This window comes from Leptinotarsa decemlineata, unplaced genomic scaffold (assembly GCF_025532065.1).
Source record: "Leptinotarsa decemlineata unplaced genomic scaffold, Ldec_3_MD MMD2_tig00000882_RagTag_RagTag, whole genome shotgun sequence".
Classification (NCBI taxonomy): Eukaryota; Metazoa; Arthropoda; class Insecta; order Coleoptera; family Chrysomelidae; genus Leptinotarsa; species Leptinotarsa decemlineata.
The window spans coordinates 2,048,762-2,061,591 of NW_027412556.1; the positions used below are offsets into that span (position 1 = coordinate 2,048,762).

Genomic DNA, 12,830 nt, shown 5'->3' on the forward strand with positions numbered 1-12,830 from the left:
CTGTTTCAGTTTTCAGTTCAGCTCGTAAACTATTCATCTTCTCCGATGAAAGAAACAATTCATGCAAGAAGTCATGTCATTCCTTATCAGTATCGAAACATATTTTTATGAACATCTCGACGTTGAATGAGTGGAGCAATTTGTGCCATTGAGGAACCCCATTGGCAGTGAATCTGAGGAACACAGAACATCTTGGCATGTTTGCAACACACGTTCGGGCCACATAACACCGAAGTACATCTGTATCTGTAGAGTAGGGAGAGTTAGTGTAGACCCACATCACTTAAGCCACATGTGACCCATTGTGCTCCCTCCCAAGAAGTTGTCCTCCTCGGTCACCGTCCATTCTGTCCTTTCCAGGAAGATGGACAGGTCACTAGAGACATCTCCTTTACATTGGCAGGTGTAGGCCAAGATTCGCCGAACACACAACCCTTTGTTAACCTTGAGGTGTCTCACGGTGGTCTCCGCGAAGGTTTTGGAAGGTGCAGCGACATTACTGTCGTTGCGCGGCTTCTTCAACCTTCTTGGTGTTCCCTCCGTGGAGGTGCACAAGTGAGGGAGCTTTCCTGCAGGGGCAGCCGGTTCCTTGCCTTCATTCAAGGCGAAGCTCTTGGCGCCAGCCGCAGGAAGTGCCCTTGCTGTTGGAGGTGAAGTGGTGTTGGCACGATTCCTTACACTTTAGCTTGGGTAGGCTGGTCTACGGTGGCATGTTTTGCAAAGGCTTTTGGGAAGTTTTAGTTTTTCTCACCCTACTTATTACTGCCACATTGGCATCCCGGACAGGGCCTCTAGTCCCCTGGCCGTACTCCTATCCACCACCTGGGGACGCGGCCGATAGGTAGCCCAACCTCGAGCACCAAAGTACATGTTCGACATAAACTTAGCGGTAAAAGTCTTAAACCCCAAAGACTGGAAAAGAATAGTCATCCTGGGAGCATGCTCAGCAGAAACACCTGGTATACAGACAGTCGAAACCCGAACGGAGCCGGAATTTACTATGAAGGGGACATCTTCATTTCACTTACATTGCATACATTTCAGTCTTCCAATAATTTGAGGCTGCAGAAAGGAGACCAAGGAAACCAAAAGTGACATCCGGACTATCTGGGATTGTTGTTAAGAACTGGCGGACAGGAATAAATCGACAGAAGTACCAGAAGTACTCGGCCTGACCTAGAGATGGCGATAGGCGTATATTTGAAAATTTAGATAAGAGAAAGCTGTGTGCAAGATGGATGCCGCGTTTGCTCATACTCGAATAAAAACAGTTCCTTGAAGATGTTTCAAGTGAGTGGTTGGCGAAGTTTCACAGCAACAAGGAAGAATTCTTGCGTCGTTTCATAACCATTGATGAAACATGGGTCCATCACTTCACATCCGAGACAAAACAATCGAAACAGTGCACTCAGAAGGAAGAATCAGCTCCAAGGAAGGCAAAGACCGTTTCATCTGAAGGCAAGGTGATGACATCGGTTTTTTGGGATGCGCGTTTCATAATTTTCATTGACTATCTTAAAAATGGTAAAATTATCAACGGCGAGTACTATGCGAACTTATTTCAACGTTTGAGAGAAGGAATCAAGCAAAAAATGCCGCATTGTCAAAACAATGCACCAGCTCACAAATCCATTATTACAATGGCCAAAATTAATGAATTGAAGTTTGAATTGCTACCTCATACACCGTATTCACCAGATTTAACCCCCTCGGATTATTTTCTGTTCCTAATCTTGAAAAAGTGGGTCATTGGTCAAATATTTTCCAACGATGAAGAAGTGATGTCGGCAGTTAATAACTATTTTGAGACAGTCATTTTTAGACCTAAACCAGTTGTGAAAGTACCAAAGTACGGAACCAAATAGGAAAGTGATCATAGAGAGTACTTGGAAAATATTACGCATACGATAAAACCTTTATGAAGAAAACATACGAGAAGAGGAGTGAAAAACTTCTTCAACAAAGCAGAGATCGGTAGAACAATCAGAAGGCTACTCACTGGACACAGTTCATTGAAATGACATCTGAACAAAACATTGCTGCACAACTGACACCTCAACTGCACATAATGCAATTGAGTGATAGAGACAGCTCGTCACATTTTATGATGAGGCATAGAATTTTGTCCAGAAGAATGTGATATACAGTGCATTTCTTGAATGTCACCCCCCTTTTATTTTTCAAATTTGGGATAATGAAATTAATGCATGAATACTTCATTTTGAAGTAAAATTGACAGATGAAACTCTCAAGTCGCCAGATAGCGACTGGGCGCCATCTGGAGAAAAAATTAAATTGAAAGGGGTGTCTTGTAACATATCATTTTGAAGCTCCTGACGAATTCTTCACAACCCTAGAATATGAAGTCAATATCTTCACCTACTACTAAATGGCGGAATAGTTAATGATTTCCTGAAGACAAACACATTCATATCGATATTTCTAGAAATATTTCTTTTTATTTGCCTTATGGCAATTCCAACGAACCGATAAGGTTTATTGAGTTATTTTTTGTTTATACAAAATTGGAGTGAAGCCAACCCTTGGGTTTTTCGGGAGACACATACCCAATATCCAGAAAAATTAACGTTTGGCGGGAAAATTGGGAAACCATATTGTAGGACCTCTATTAATTGATCAAAATTGAACAGGGGAACTCTATTTTAATATGCTGGATACTACTATTGACCTTCTCATCACTGGAATCTTCGAAGCGAACCCTTATGAATTCGATATGGATATTGTATTCCAACAAGATGGAGCATCACTACATTACTCCAGACAAGTAAAAAACTATTTGGATATTAATTTTCCCAGTCGTTGGGATGGCCGTCAAGGTCCTACAGAATGGCCTGCCCGCTCGCCAGATTTGACACCTTTGGCCTTTTTCATAGAAAAAATATGCACTGTATACTATTAAATTCCTGAATATCTTGCATTTTTTTCCAAAAACGATTTTAACGGTTTATTTGAATTCAGTTTAACATGAAAGTTGAAAATTCCTTGAAACTGCAGAATATTTAAGACACTAACAGCTTGTGGCTTTGGGTTCAGATGAAATTTAACCCCTTTGGGACCGTTCAAATATTACGTGAGCACCATATGGGGGCGGGGGGGCCTTTGCTTTGCTTATTTTGGATGACATGGGGGGTAGGGGAGTCTAGATGATGATTACGTCATCGGTAGTTATTTCCTTTTTTACACGAATGGCAACCCTCACATTGTCTTTGCTTGAAAACGAAACGCATTTTCGGGGATTCTCGCAAATAATACGTACGTTTAGGCACTCGCTTTAAAGCCGAGTATGGGAATTACTACGCGCTGTTCACTTGTCTAAATTTCCTCTATCAGTGTATTGTTTTGTTTGGATACTCTAGCGAGTAGAGGTATTGGAAGCATAGTAAAGCAAGTTGACATTTGTATTACCATTGATTCCATTAGCCAAAGTTTAATATTTAAATAAGATGTCGTTTCAAATAGACAAATCCAAGTTATACCAAAAATTGTTTGAGAGTTTTAAAAAATCTCATACAAGCACGAAAGTACAAAATGTACAAAAGTTAGTTAACGAAGTGTGGCGAAATTACAAATTACAAGCAGACTCCGACAAGGAACTAGATATTATTTTATCTAAGAGAATCGAAGAAGAATTGCAAGCGGCAACTAAAAATAAATCCAATCTACAACATTTTTTTCAAGGTGAGTGACGAAATCATTTTAGGTACCTATGAGTACTAGAAATATTAGAAATCGCCAAAAAGTTTCTCTTTACTGATTAGAGAATATTATGGCCTATCTCAAAGTGTAGAGGTAATATTCAATATATAGATTTATTTCTTATGATTGATTCCGTCAATTGGTCATAAAATACCCATCTGTTTATGCTGGTATCAAACTCCTTTCCAGGGAGCCGGACAACCGGAAGCCGCCGGATATTCTGGACCAACATACATCGTTATTCGAAGTGGAAAGCATAGTTTATCTACTGCTAATACTCATGCTCAGGATTTCGAGACGTTTCTCGAACTTGAAGAGTTTCGACCATTACCTAAAACTGACCATGGACTAGTTAAACCAATGGAATTCATGACGGTTGATGGAGGGCCAGATGAAAATCCGCGTTATCAAATAGTCATAGGGTTTGCTTCACAAAACTTTAAGCGACATGATCTCGATGCATTGTTTTTAGCTACCAATGCTCCTGGAAGAAGTGCCTATAACAGAGTAGAGCGCAGAATGGCTCCTCTTAGTCGGGAACTGGCTAGTTTGATATTGCCTCATGGCTATTTTGGGTCTCATTTGGATGAACGTGGCGTTACAATTGATGAACATTCAGAAAGATCTAATTTCGAATTTGCAGGAAATGTATTAGGTGAAGTATGCAGTTCAATGGAAATTGATGGCTATAATGTTGATTCAAAATATGTTGGAACATGTGAACAAGATCTTCCTGACATTAAATGGTATTCAGAACATGTGTGTGAAACCCAATACTTGCTTCAAATTGTAAAATATAGAAAAACAGAATGCTGTCATCCAATAAGTGGCTTATTCAGATTACTAGACAACAGGTTTCTTCCACCACCTGTAAAAGTAAAACAAACAGTTGATGGCTTGGTTTTGGATGAAGGAGGGCAATTTCTTAATCTTCCAGTTAATTTAGCTCTACGCTTAAGTGCTTCACTCAAAAATTTCCTGCAAATGCCCTACGATTATTTTTGTCCGACGGTAAAGATGAGGGTATCAAGTCGAACATGCAAAACGTGTGGTCTGTATCATGCTTCCGTCACATCGAAAAGATCCATAGAAAGTAAACACACACACTGAGGATAGTTAGACCTGTAAGAGAACGTTTCTCGTCGTGCTAATGAACTGATGTGCATTATTCAAAATTTAGAGCACCATGATGTTGAATGGATCGATGAGAACGACGGAGACCTTCCAAAATCAGGTGGAAGCGAGCAGACTCAAAACACTGAGCAGCAATCGAAGCAATCCAATGTCATCAAAAACTTAGAACCATCGATTCATGGACTGAAGACTGTTAATTTGAATTTAATATGTGTACCAAAAATTCAAAATAAGTTTGTTATGTTAGTAAGATATAATATGTTTGTCCTTTACTCTATGTTGAATACGGTATCAGTAAACTATAATCTCTATCCTAAATCTATTTTCTTATTTTTCAAATTATAATCATAATATTAAAAAAAAACAATACATTGATTGACAAATGTTTACGTAAGCATGGGGGGAGGGGGTAAGAGCTTTGCTTACTTTTGCTGACGAGGAGGGTGGGGGGGTAAATAATTGCAATAAATCTGCTTACGTAATACTTGAACGGCCTCTTTGTCAACGCTCATGATTTTTACAGTTTCAAGCACAGAACATAGCATGCGCTTTCTAGTCATACGATATCAGTCAACGAATTTTATGATAGGCTCTCAAAGTTTAGAATGCTGAATAAGAATTTCCTTCCTTCATCTCTTCAGCTTTCAGTTCAAGAGACTATAGTTTCAACTGGTTATTTTGCATTGAGAGCTACAGAGAAACACAGAAGACGAATCTCGTTCGGTGATCGGAGACGAAGGGACTCAGTTTTGTAGAAGCTGTATCATTGATATCCATGATTTTTCATCTGCCTATCACAATGGCGTCTTTATAAGAAGATATGTTCATGCTAACTTATACAAAACATTATCAATGATAATATGAAAGCGAACAATGAAACATAGTTGAACCAGAAAAAAACTAGCTTCTGTAGCATTTTTATTGAGGAAAAACGCATTACATAAAGCGAAAAACGAATGAATATCAGTTCTTACCACAAAAGTTAAGATAAAATGAAAAACGTACGAAATATCAAAAGTTAGTGATGATTTTGATTTAGTCGTTGATTCATTCACGAAAATATAGTAATCAATTATGTACAAAAACTAACGTTACATGTATAAATAAATTGTTACAAAAAATATTACACTCGATTCTCTTCTTTACACAGTAAAGGACAGTTTGACTAAGATTCACTACACAGTCGATGGAAAGCAAAAATTCGTTTCTATTACCCGCCTCGGGAATTGAACCCCGAAGCAGAGAGATCCGCGTTAACAAATTTGTACCTTCGTTAGACCACTCCAACCCTTATTCTATATCACAGTATGGTTATCATATTTGATCTCGCCATCATTCCTCGGCAAATCGTCCAACACTAGCGACATCTGGCCGATCGGCGCAGCAGACTCGATTAGATTCTGCGCACTCAGTGACGCCATGTTCTCGTTGAAATTGGGCATTCTGGTGTTATTTCGCGACGTCACTGTGCTTCTCCTGAAACTGCTCCTCAAAATGGAAGCAACTTCAGCTGCTGTCAATGCCGTAGAAGTGGTCTGGAGATTTCTCAGCCGCTCCAAGGTCGACAGCCTAGCAGATGATCCATCCACGACTGTCATAGACAGCTCATCCGAAGTGGGTCTACTGTTCATCTCAACCAAAACAGCATTGTAGTCGGGGGGAGGTGGAACGCTAGAGGGGCTGCTGCTGGGGATAATCCCCCGATGCCTGCTGCTGCCCTCCCCCAAAACGTTGGCGATTCTTCTGACGCTTCTTCGTATGCTTTGCCGCAGGAACTTGGCGAGGCGGGCTCCCGTAGCTGTCGTGTATGATGGCGGGGGGGTGTACTTGGGAGGGGGGTCTTCTGTAGCGGCGTTGGCGGTGTTAGTTTCGGCACGAATTGCTTCGGCCGCTTCCTGGACTGCTAGCTCATCCATATGCTCCCCGATTGGCGGTCTGTAGAGCAACTGGATCCTCTTAAAAAGTAAAGTTCATTAAGAAATGCTCAAAAGGATCACACAGGGAGGTTATATGAAGCTGTCATAAAGAATTCGATCATACTTATTTCACTGACAGTGAACTAAAATCAAATTTCTTTGTAATACTTATAAATCTTTACTGTTAATATTCGTTAACCGTTGAAAGTTGAAGATTGCAAAACTTATAACGACTCATCTGATTTATATTGGAAGGATTATATTTTTAGGAGTGATTAATTTTTGGGAAAGAAAGTTTTTGGCTTTCTACTACTCCATTCGATTGCTTCCTTCCTCTCTTTGGAAGATTCCCACTTTTTCTTTTGTATCAAGATGGAGTAGTAGAAAGCCAAAAACAAGTATGATTATTTATCTTCCAGTAGTGGTGATGATTTTGTGACTGATACTATCGAATGACCTCTCGAAAGCATCAACGTTTCAAATAAATTACACCATTCACTATTATCACCACCATTTTGTGACATGCAATAAATGCAAATTAGTTAGTCAATTATAAGTAATTACATTTACTTTTTAATTAATTAACAAGTGGTATTACTCCAATCAATTAACTCTCCTTATAGAGAAAACAAATTCCATTACATTCAGCCAGGTTAGATGACTTCTTTCTGGATAACTGAATGATCAGAAATAAAAATACTCTTCATTTTTATGACTATGTATCGATGAGAAATTGAATCTTAGTGGATAAAGGGAATTGTAGCATTTATATGTACATTTGAGAATATATCAGAGGAGTTTTCAGAGAGTTTTTCATCAGTGGCGTGAAACAGAAATTCAGAATTCAATACGAAACAAAATAGTCCATATAGGCCAGAAGAAATTTCAGAGAGATCATAAAACATTTCAGACCACAATCATGAGACACTCAATTTGGATAAAAATACAAGGATAAAAATACAACTCATAGTTCAGAATGAATAAGAAAGGGTGCATACAAATATGAATGAAGAGTTTGAATAGCATTTTTGAAGATAAGAGAGTGTTCAGACATTTGGAAATTACAGAGAAATTAGGAATACCAGTATTCAGAAACATAACAAAACAGAACTGAAATGGGAGAGATCACCGTTTTTCGAAATTATTCGAGCGACTTCGAAAGGAAAATTGGAGAAACGAGTGGTCATTTCGAAAATAAAAAGTATCAGGTCGTTTCAAAACTTTTGCCCGTCAAGAGAAAGATCTTCCTCTTGAAGATGATCATTTCGTTATTGAAACACGTGTCGAGGTGTCAAAATAACGGTTTGGTGTTGGGAAAAAACTCCAGTAATATATATTTCACACAAGTCTAATGGGGAATGTTCCTCCTGACGAAAATCAAGTAGTTTTCATAAAAGAGCTCTAAAACAACGCATTTTAAACTCATCATTCCAACATTTTTCTTTAAAAAAATATTCAAATACTCAAAAGAAGGAACGAAATAATGCATTCAACATTGAAAGGGATTTGTTTCTATTTCACCATTTGGCAACATCGGTTAGAGTTAATAAAGGACAGTGAATCTGTTACCTGTATGAGACTAACAAAGATGAAATATTTCAGAGGCGTGCTGTTCTGTTTATTTATGTTCCGAGTTCCGAGACATTCTGTGATATATGACATTTTGTGCACCTAACCTATCTTCCTCTATATAAATAAATAACAAAACAACTGTTGTTTATGATAATTTTCCTTTTTTAAAGTAGAATATCTAGGTACGTATAAATTATTTCAACTTGATATACGCGATGTTGCCAATATTTGAACCAGAAACAAATCCCTTTAAAAATTAAAACCCAACATTTGAAACATCAATTTGAATACTTTTCAAAGTGAATTTGAAAAACTCATGAATTAAACTCAACTTTATTATGTTCAAACTTGCATTTGCTGTAATAATCCAAATTGAGGAACATTCCCCATCGAATTGAAAACAAAGAAGAATTGAGGGTTAGTGTTTTTACGGAGATTTCACATGATACAGGTAATATTCTGAAACCAAATAGGTTAGGTTAGGTTAGGCTAAGTTAGGTTAGGTTAAACGAATTCAAATATTCCAAAAAATGATTCAGGAAACTCCAAAGATGATATTCCAAAATTTTTTCAATATAAATGAAACACTAGTGACAGTTGAAGAAACTTCAGAAATTTATTTCACTTTTTAACTTAGAAATTTTAAGGTTGACCTCAAACTACGAGGTCCGGTTATTAAATAACGAGACTGGTTACGAAAAAGGGGTTTATTATAAAAATGATTCTACATTCAAATGCTCCCCTTCAATATACTCCCCTCCCCCGCCACACACCTTTCCATACGTTTTTTCCATTGATCGAATCAGTGCTGGAAGTCTTTTTTGGTGAGGGCCTTTAGAAGTTTTGCCGTTTTTTGCTATACCGGTCCCATCGACTCAATCGGGCCCCTTTCAAAGCAGATTTTATCTTTTGAAACAAAAAAAGTCGCACGGTGCCATATCTGGCGAGTAAGGCGCGTGTTCGAGCAGTGGAATGCGTTAATCGGCCAAATACCGCTTCACAGATAGCGCGTTATGGGCAGGTGAGTTGTCCTGGTGCAAAATCCACGAATGGGCTTGTTTCGTGCTATGAAAAATGATACTGGTTTGCTTATAGACTGATTGAGTAAGGGGTTTACTAAACTTATCAAGCCTAATCGGTTCCAACATCTCTTTATATTTGCCGGAAAAAGAATAATTCGAAAAGCAAGAATTTAAATTGGCCGCGTGTCTGTTGACCAATAAAATTGATCGTTTGTAGAGCGGAGTTGCCAAGTGTATTGGTTTTTAATATACAATCACAGATCTGATGATCCAATTTGACAGACGCCATTTTTGTTGTCAACTCGGTGTGAAAACAAATATTACAATTATCTAAGTGCGAAAACCACTATTACAATTATCTAATTAAAGGTTTTTTTTGTAAAAGGTAGGTTTCGGCCAGTGCCTATTCTGCTGCATATTCCGTGTCATTAGTGTACGTTACGAAAAATATTTTTTCAGGTTATTTTTGGATTGATATGTTCTGGAGTAATTCTATATTTCTCTGTACATATTTTTCTTCTTCTTCTTTCCTATTCAATGGCCTCAGCAACTAAGGCTATCCGGCCAGTTGGTAACGTTCCATAACTCGAGGCGTTTCTTATGAACTCGTTCTCGCAGTGTTGCCAAAACTGGCAAATAGTAAGTTAACAGTCTGACCCTCTGGAACCCATTCAGTCATCACGATACCATTAATGTCGAAAAAAAGATTAACATTTCTTGAATTTTGTTTTGAACATCCTTGCTTTTTTGATTCTGGGCAATTCAGGCGTCTTCCAATGAATTAATTGCCGCTTTGTTTCAACATCGTATTGAAAAAACCACGTTTCGTCGTTAGCAATAATGTTTTTCATCAGTCCGGGATCTTCTTCTAACCTTTCAAGGAAATCTGAGCAGACTTGTTGATGCAAGAGCTCTTGGTCAGGAGTCAGGTTTTTTGGCAACAACTTCGCTCAGACTTTTGTCATGTGTAATTCCTGGTGTAGAAGTTTTCTAACCGTTTCTTTATCGACGTTTACAGCCTCGGCAATCATCCTGATGCTCATTCGACGATCTGCACGCACAATTTGGTTGATTTTGGTCACCGTTTCCGGAGTTGAAACAGTGACAAGGCGACCTGGGCGCTGGTCATCTTCAGTGCTCTCTAGGCCCTCAATGAAGCGCTTACACTACTCAAAAACACGCGCACGAGATATAGAATTGTTCCCATAGGCCTCTCGCAACAATTTATAGCACCCAGACGGAGTTTTTTCAATTCAACGAGAAATTTGATATTGATACGTTGCACACATGGTTTTTGGCATGAGAAAAAACACGTTCGTTTCAAACCGCTACTGCACAAATACTATAATAGTGAGGAGAACGTGTTTTGGTAAGTGAATGGAAAAGATTTCCACTATTCGTTTCTTCCCGCCCTCTAGGCGCGCAGTCTCGTTATTTAATAGCCGGACCTCGTACTAGTGACTGACCTGCAACCTGCAAATTCATATCCAAAGCGGACATCTACAATGAAGAAAATAACGAATAAATTTTGAGTTTTGTATATACTAACATGTATTGATGGATCCTCGTATTCCTGTGAAGCAGCAGAAAAAATTTAGTAGTTAGTTCAAGTTGGTAATTCACAATGAATTCTACAATGAAATGGAAATACAATGCTACGGTGAAGAATTTCGTGAAGTGATGTGTTTTTCCAAGGGGTTTTACTTACATCTAAAATATCGCTAGGTCCGTTGTTCAAATACCTGTAGCTTTGTATAACCGCCACAAGCGGTATACACAAGATAGGAAACAGCTGCAGAATCGAGCTGAACTGCCTTGCCCATAAAGGCCAGTATGATGCATGAGGAGCATGATGCCATATGAACATATCCTTGAAGCTACCATTTTTGAATGTTGCGATGCATAGGACCTGAAACATCAATTAACCAGTAATAGAGGTAATAGGCAGTCAAGGTTCAGATTCAGAGTCATAAAATGTTAGGTTTTGTTGACAAAGCAGGCTTAAGAACTTAAACAATCTGAAACATCAACATAAAGGTCAAGAATTTAAAACAAGATATTAATATGGCTCAAGCACACTTCAAAAGGTCTATGGTAAAAGCCTGTGATAAAAAATTGTATAAGTTGGAATTATAAGTTGCGAAGTCATCCGAAAGAAATTCCTCAATACTATAATAAGCTTCATCTAACAGAAGTCTTTTTACTCTTTTTCGAAACTGGTTGTAGCATGTTACCTTTCTGATTGAAAAGGAGGAGATGATTGAAATATCTTTTGCTATTATAAAGAATTTTTAATTTGTGCTGTTGACGAGATTGAATGTGAGACGAGTGGCATAACTTTGAGTTGAGGTCGACATGTTATCTTTGTGCTTTTTGTACATTAGGCAGACTGTTTCTAAAATAAAGAGGCAGTATACTGTTAAGATGTGATGTTTAAAAAAGGAGCTTACAGGAATCTTGGACTCTAGCTCTGGTAATGAATCTCACTGCTCTTTTTTGTATTGTGAAAACTTGACTCATTAAGTTTTGAAGTATTGGAGTTTTTACTATCATGTCCAAGAACATGAATTTGAAGTGAAAACTTGGTACCCTGGTCTAGTTTGCTCACCAAAAGATGAAGAAACAACTATTTCAGGAACTCACTTTCTTTATTGAACACTAGTAAAGTTATACTTTTTTTCCATGACCCTTGTCAGCCCCATTAACTCCCCCCTTTTTTTATACATCAAATTTGTTCAAATCTATTAGTATTCCAGCAAACTACATCACAACTGTTATAAAACTTAATGACGCAGTTTGACCAGTGTTGCTACCCCCGAAAAGTAAATGGTAATAAGTTATGTCAAAAAAGTCACATTTGACAGACAATCGTAACTTTTGGAAGAGTCACACACAAAGCACAGCATTTCGCGCCAAACAACACTAGCTGATTCATCTTCAATACGTCAAATGTCAGTGTTGATACGTCAAATGTCATTTCAATGTTCTTCAAAATGTGAAAAAATGGGTAAAAACATAACTTGAACAGTAAAAAACAATGTGATAAATCATGGAATTATAAAACAACAAAAATTAATTGGTGCTCCTGGGCGACTTCATTTATTCCAGTGGCGCATTTGCGTTTTCAGCTACAGGAAAACCTGCAGCACCACATCATCTGAAGATCTTGATCTGCCAATATCCTCTCTCTCGTAAAATAAAGTGTAGGGTGTGTCCAGAGACTCCAATAAATTCATTACATTACCAGAACACTTAGTGACACGACTATCGTCAAACTTAAACCAAGCCGTTTCGTCTTTGACCAAGGCGTAATAATAACCAGATTCAACGCCAGAATCACAGTGAACAATGACTGCATGAAGATTAGAATAGTGATCTGCTAGATTGAAGTGTTCATCTATTTCGAACTTTCTTAACAGTTTGGTGCTTCCGTCAGAGGTTGAGTCATGTTTGAAGATAATCAGTGTTA

The 12,830-nt window shown here is 38.2% G+C and overlaps 1 protein-coding gene across 1 annotated transcript in view; it reads right to left on the reverse strand.

Moving 5' to 3' along the window:
* Positions 1 to 5,756: 5,756 nt before the first annotated feature.
* bdg (sodium-dependent transporter bedraggled) overlaps positions 5,757 to 12,830 on the reverse strand; it is a 78,962-nt gene continuing 71,888 nt past the window's right edge. The window contains 2 exon segments of the mRNA XM_074174779.1: positions 5,757 to 6,806; positions 11,070 to 11,270. Coding sequence (XP_074030880.1) covers positions 6,147 to 6,806; positions 11,070 to 11,270 — 861 coding nt within the window. The 3' untranslated portion in view covers positions 5,757 to 6,146.